General features: G+C 36.8%; 1 protein-coding gene across 1 annotated transcript in view; it reads right to left on the bottom strand.

Moving 5' to 3' along the window:
• FAIM (Fas apoptotic inhibitory molecule) overlaps window positions 1–5,149 on the bottom strand; it is a 33,753-nt gene extending 28,604 nt beyond the window's left edge. The window contains exons 1-3 of the mRNA XM_007947505.2: window positions 5,106–5,149; window positions 3,367–3,499; window positions 2,798–3,026 (exon numbers count right to left, since the gene is read on the bottom strand). Of these exons, the coding sequence (XP_007945696.1) occupies window positions 2,798–3,026; window positions 3,367–3,499; window positions 5,106–5,149 (406 nt within the window). The remainder of the gene's footprint in view (window positions 1–2,797; window positions 3,027–3,366; window positions 3,500–5,105) is intronic.
• Between the last annotated feature and the right edge of the window lie 203 nt (window positions 5,150–5,352).

Genomic DNA, 5,352 nt, shown 5'->3' with positions numbered 1-5,352 from the left:
GTTCAACAAGACAGAAAATGGCAGGTGCTGGCGAGGATATGGAGAGATTGGGACTCTCAATACACTGCTGATGGGACTGTAAAATGATATAACCACTGTGGAAAACAGTATGGCAATTTCTTAAAAAGCTGGAATTAGAAATACCATTTCACTCAGCAATTCCATTACTAGGCATATATCCTTAAGAAGTGACAGCCAGGACAAGAACAGATATATGCACACCCATGTTCACTGCAGCACTATTTATAATAGCAAAAAGATGGAAACAACCTACGTGCCCATCAACAGAAGAATGGATAACCAAACTGTGGTACATACACACAATGGAATACTATGCAACCCTAAAGAATAATGTAGAATCTGCAAAACACCACATAACATGGATGAACTTGGAGGACATTATGTTATGTGAGAGAAGTCAATCACATATGGACAAGAATAGTATTAGTTCATTATTGTAAAAAATCAAAGAATGGTTTATATATGGAAAGGAACTTTCTTTGTTAGTTACCAAGGGTGGGAGGGGAGGAGAGAGAACACTGAAGAAAAAAAAAAAAAGCATCGACACATGTCACTTTAGTTTTGTGTATTTCATGGTACATAAATTATATTTCAGTAAAATGCATTTTTAAAATAAATAAATAAACACAAAAATCTAATCTATCACCTTTAGAGGAAGATAAGGAGCCAACTCAATATTTAAAAACTGTAAATAAAGTGAAAAAAACCAAACACTTATCCTGAATTCCTTGTATAAAATATACTACTATGTAACCAAATCCTAGATGAGAGGAAGTTTCTCATGGTAGATTTATTCCAGTTAATGAACAAGGAATGACAGGATCAAAAGATCATCATTTGGCAACCCCTAGTAAATGACTAAAAGGAGTTCTGGTGACATAGTGGGTAAGACATTTGGCTGCCAACCAGAAGGTCAGCGGTTCAAACCCACCAGTTCCTCTACAGGAAGAAAATGAAGCAATCTACTTCCATAAAAATTCACAGCTGTGGAAACCTAATGCGGGTTCTATGAGTTGGAATTGACTCAATGGCAGTGGGTAGTGAATTGACTAAAGGAGCCCTGGTAGCACAGTGGTTAAGTACTCAGCCGCTAACCAAAAGGATGGGGGTTTGAACCCACCAACAGCTCTGCAAGAGGAAAGACCTGGTGATCTGCCCCCATAACAATTACAGCCTAGAAAATTCTATGGACTATGTCATATAGGATCGCTATGAGTCAGAACTCTGGGAGCTCTGGTAGCGTAGGATCTAAGGCACTTGACTGCTAACCAGAAGCCTGGCAGTTCAAACCCACCAACCACTCCTTGGAAGGAAGATGGGGCAATCTACTTCCATAGTGATACTGCCTCGAAAACCCGCGGAGGGGTCGCGATGAGTCGGGTCTGACTTGATGGCACATAACAACAACAACAACAACAACCACAACAACAACGTGAGTCAGAACTGACTCACTGGTACATGACACAACAAACAGTGAATGACCAGATCTAGGCACTAGGCATCAATTGTTGCCAACATCAAAACAAAAAAGAGAGACGAAGAAACACCATGTGCCTCCTGATATAACAACCTATAAAGTGGTCTTACCAAAACAAAACAAAAGCTTCAAGTTGATAAATTTTTCAGAGTCAACTATCAATTTACAGGAAATAGGGAAGACAAGGATACCATCAGTAAAATCCTGACCACAGGAAACTGTTTAAGACAAATGACCCATTTTCTTCAATAAATAAAATATACAGGAGGTTTTTTGTTTTGTTTTGTTTTAAAAACTAAATAAAATGTGTATTTATTACTTGCTAAGGGAGCTCTGGTAGCATAGTGGCTAAGGCACTTGACTGCTAACCAGAAGGCTGGCGGTTCAAACCCACCAGCCCCTCCTCGGAAGGAAGGTTGGGCAATCCTACTTCCGTAGTGATACTGCCTCGGAAACCCAAGGAGGGGTCGCTATGAGTCAGGGCTGACTCGACGGCACATAACAACAACAACAACAACAACAACAAAAGTTTTTCATTTAAAAACAAAAGATATTTGCTAGCACTCAGCTAAGACTGTGGACTATTTAAGCCACTGACTAGCTCTATGTATCTGTCCATCTATGTATCTCCGTACCTGACACACTAATCAGTATATAGTAGGTACTCAGTAAATATTGTCTAATTAGTGAGATAATCTAAACAGTTCTGACTTAGTGATATGCAAAGCAGGAAGCAGATACATAACTAGAAGTGAATAAAGGTAGTAACTGGTAAACATTTGTCTTGCAAGTTTTGTAGTCCCAATAGAAGTTGAAACAAATGGCAATCTGTAATGGTAAAACGGCAGTTGAAAGCTCAATGGGTTAGTACTTTTTATTTTTTCAGTCTGGTTTATCAAGAGTTTGTTTTTGATGATTTTGATCTGATATTGTCCTAAACTTATTGCTGCCTAGAGAAAAATTCCCTTTTACTGATGAATCTTAAATGTCTAACTTCCTTTAAGATATACTTAAAAAGAGAGATACCAAACAATGACAAATATCTACGCCAATATTTCCTTTTTGTAAACCTAAGATTATAATCCTCAAATCCACGACAAAATCTGGCTCTCAGATACTTTAGATATATAAAATGGTAGGTTAAATGACTACTTCATTTACATAGGGCACATTAGAAATACACCTCATTTATACTTCCTTTCCTACTCAAAGCTCCCACCAAAGGTCTGGATAGTTAGAGGAACCAATTAAACAGTCATCACAAAATAAATAAATCCTGCAGAAATATCATTAACTCACCCAAAACAACTCTAAAGTCCTCACCATCCAGATGTAATACCCAAGTATTGGTTGTTTTCGATCTGCTTTCCATATACTTCTTGAGACTTTTTCCATTAATTTCCAGAGTGTATTCATAAGCAAAACCACTGACAGCATCTATGTTTATGGTTGCTTTTGTCTTCGCAGCTCCAACACAGAAGGTTTCTTTGCCCACTAATTTGAACATCCATTCTTTTCTTATCTCTTCCTAAGTAATAAAATATAAAGTTGAAAAAAAAATGGAACAAATTTTAAAATTTGATTTTAGAAATATAATTAAAGTACCCAAAAGGCACTGCTACTTCTACATAATTTTATTAGTACATGATTTCAAGGTTTTAGAAAATAAAGACTTTTAAATTTAAATATTTAAAGTCATGAAAATAGTAAATATGGTCTAAATTCTCCAACTACTACTAGTTTGCTCAAATGATACAGGCCAAAAACAAAGATAAAGATCTAAAGAGAAAAGTCTTCAATTCACATAAGATGGTACAGGAACAAAATCATGCTTCTCTCTGATTCATGTAACATATTTTTTTTCCTACCTTCCCATCTACATATACTACACGTTTGCCTGACGTGGTCCCATGTTCAAATTCAATCTTGTGAACTCCATCACTTAAAGCAACATCCCAAACGGCTACGAGATCCGTCATTTTTTCTAGGCTATACGGAGGGCTAAGGGAATAAAACAAAGTAATTATAATGTGCCAAAATAGTAAGATAATAACTAATTAATCCTTCTGAGGTGATAATATCAAAAATTTAAATACCTCTAAAAGTATAAAATATGAAAGTGATATCTGAGAAATCCTATTCACAATCTTGAACATGTAACTATTTTATCTTCTTATTCACTCTTCCTTTATCTATGGATAGATAAACTACTATCTATGGATAGATAGTCCGATAATTCCAAAGTCACCTTAATATTAATAGGATTAAGAATCTATCAGTTTATCTTTAACAGTATTCTCAGCTAGACTACAGAATAGTGCCTGGAAAAATCAGTACAAAGTCTCTACACTCCCTTCTCCCCAGCCCTATTCAAAAAGCTCAGTATTTGATGTTTTTTCTTTTCCAGATCTAATCATGCCAAAACAAGAACTGTCCAACTCTTCCATATTTAAACTAATGACTAGGGGTTTAACAAAAAAAGACTGAGAAAAAGAACAGTCATGGGGAGAAATGTCCTCCTACAACAGCAATAAAAATGATACAAAGAAAAGTCATGAAAATAGTAATTCTTGGCACTATCACAGGAGAGCTTGTAAAAAAGAAATGAAAGGATTCTGGTTTGTCATTTATGGCACAATGTAAGCACTTATATTACTCATAGGTATAGATTTTTAGCTTTGAGAGAACTAACATTTATTATAGTAATAATTGTTGTTGTTGTTGTTATGTGCCATCGAGTCAGCCCCGACTCATAGCGACCCCTCCTTGGGTTTCCAAGGCAGTATCACTACGGAAGTAGGATTGCCCAACCTTCCTTCTCAGGAGTGGCTGGTGGGTTTGAACCGCCAGCCTTCTGGTTAGCAGTCAAGTGCTTTAGCCACTATGCTACCAGAGCTCCTAGTATAGTAATAATTACCTTTTTAAAAAAAAAAAAAAAAACCAAAGTCACTGTCATCGAGTCGATTCCAACTCATGGCAACCCCCTTTGGGTTTCCAAGGCAGTAAATCTTTACAGAAGCAAAATGCCCAGTCTTCCTTCCTTAGCTAACCATTATTAAGTGCTTACTGTGTGCCAGTGATTATTCTGAGAGGGTCACATATATTAACTCACAGAATCCTCACCATGAGACAAGTGCTATTATTATCCCTATTTTTTAGATGAGGAAACTGAGGCTCAGGAAGGCTAGGGCACACAGTGTGGCAGAGATAGGATTTAAACCTAAGATTCAGGACTCCACAGCTTATTCTCTTAACCACACATTCTGCTATTCACTCACTCCAATCTCCTCTACACATGTGTTCTAAATCAGAGATGGTAAATGGATTTCATCATTTTGAAGTAGCTGCCAGGAATTCTATGCTGAGAGGGATTTGGAGATCTCATGTCCAGGTCCTGTGGAAAGGATGCCGTGTTAGGGTGGTAGCCACCTCCACGCCAAGTATTCACTACCACTGTTTCAAATCATGGGGAAAACAGAGCTACACATTATGCAATTTTTTAAAGATGTGTCCCAATCAGAGTAGCCTGGATAAATCATTCTTCTGAATGATTATAATAATCTTGAAAGTTTCAAAAGCAAGTGTTACTGCAATGCAAGACATTTACCTTTCGTCATCTTCAAAGATAGGACTGTCATCTCCAGATGCCATGGTTGGCAAAACAGCTTTTAATCCAATTAGCAGCCAGGAAAGAAAAAAGCAGAATTGCAGCAAAAAAAGATTGAGAGCAACAAAGATGGTATCTACAAAAGGTTTTTCTAACTTTGCAATTCAGCTCTTAAATTGCATGCAGTTTCTGATGAAACATTATTTACATACAATAGAATTGCAATCTCTAATGTTCAGAGGAAAAA

The sequence above is a fragment of the Orycteropus afer genome, unplaced genomic scaffold (assembly GCF_000298275.1).
Source record: "Orycteropus afer afer isolate SDZICR_OR568_19922 unplaced genomic scaffold, OryAfe1.0 scaffold00188, whole genome shotgun sequence".
NCBI classification, from domain to species: Eukaryota; Metazoa; Chordata; class Mammalia; order Tubulidentata; family Orycteropodidae; genus Orycteropus; species Orycteropus afer.
Note: the sequence above shows the minus strand (reverse complement) of the source record. Positions and strands in the feature narration are given on the sequence as shown.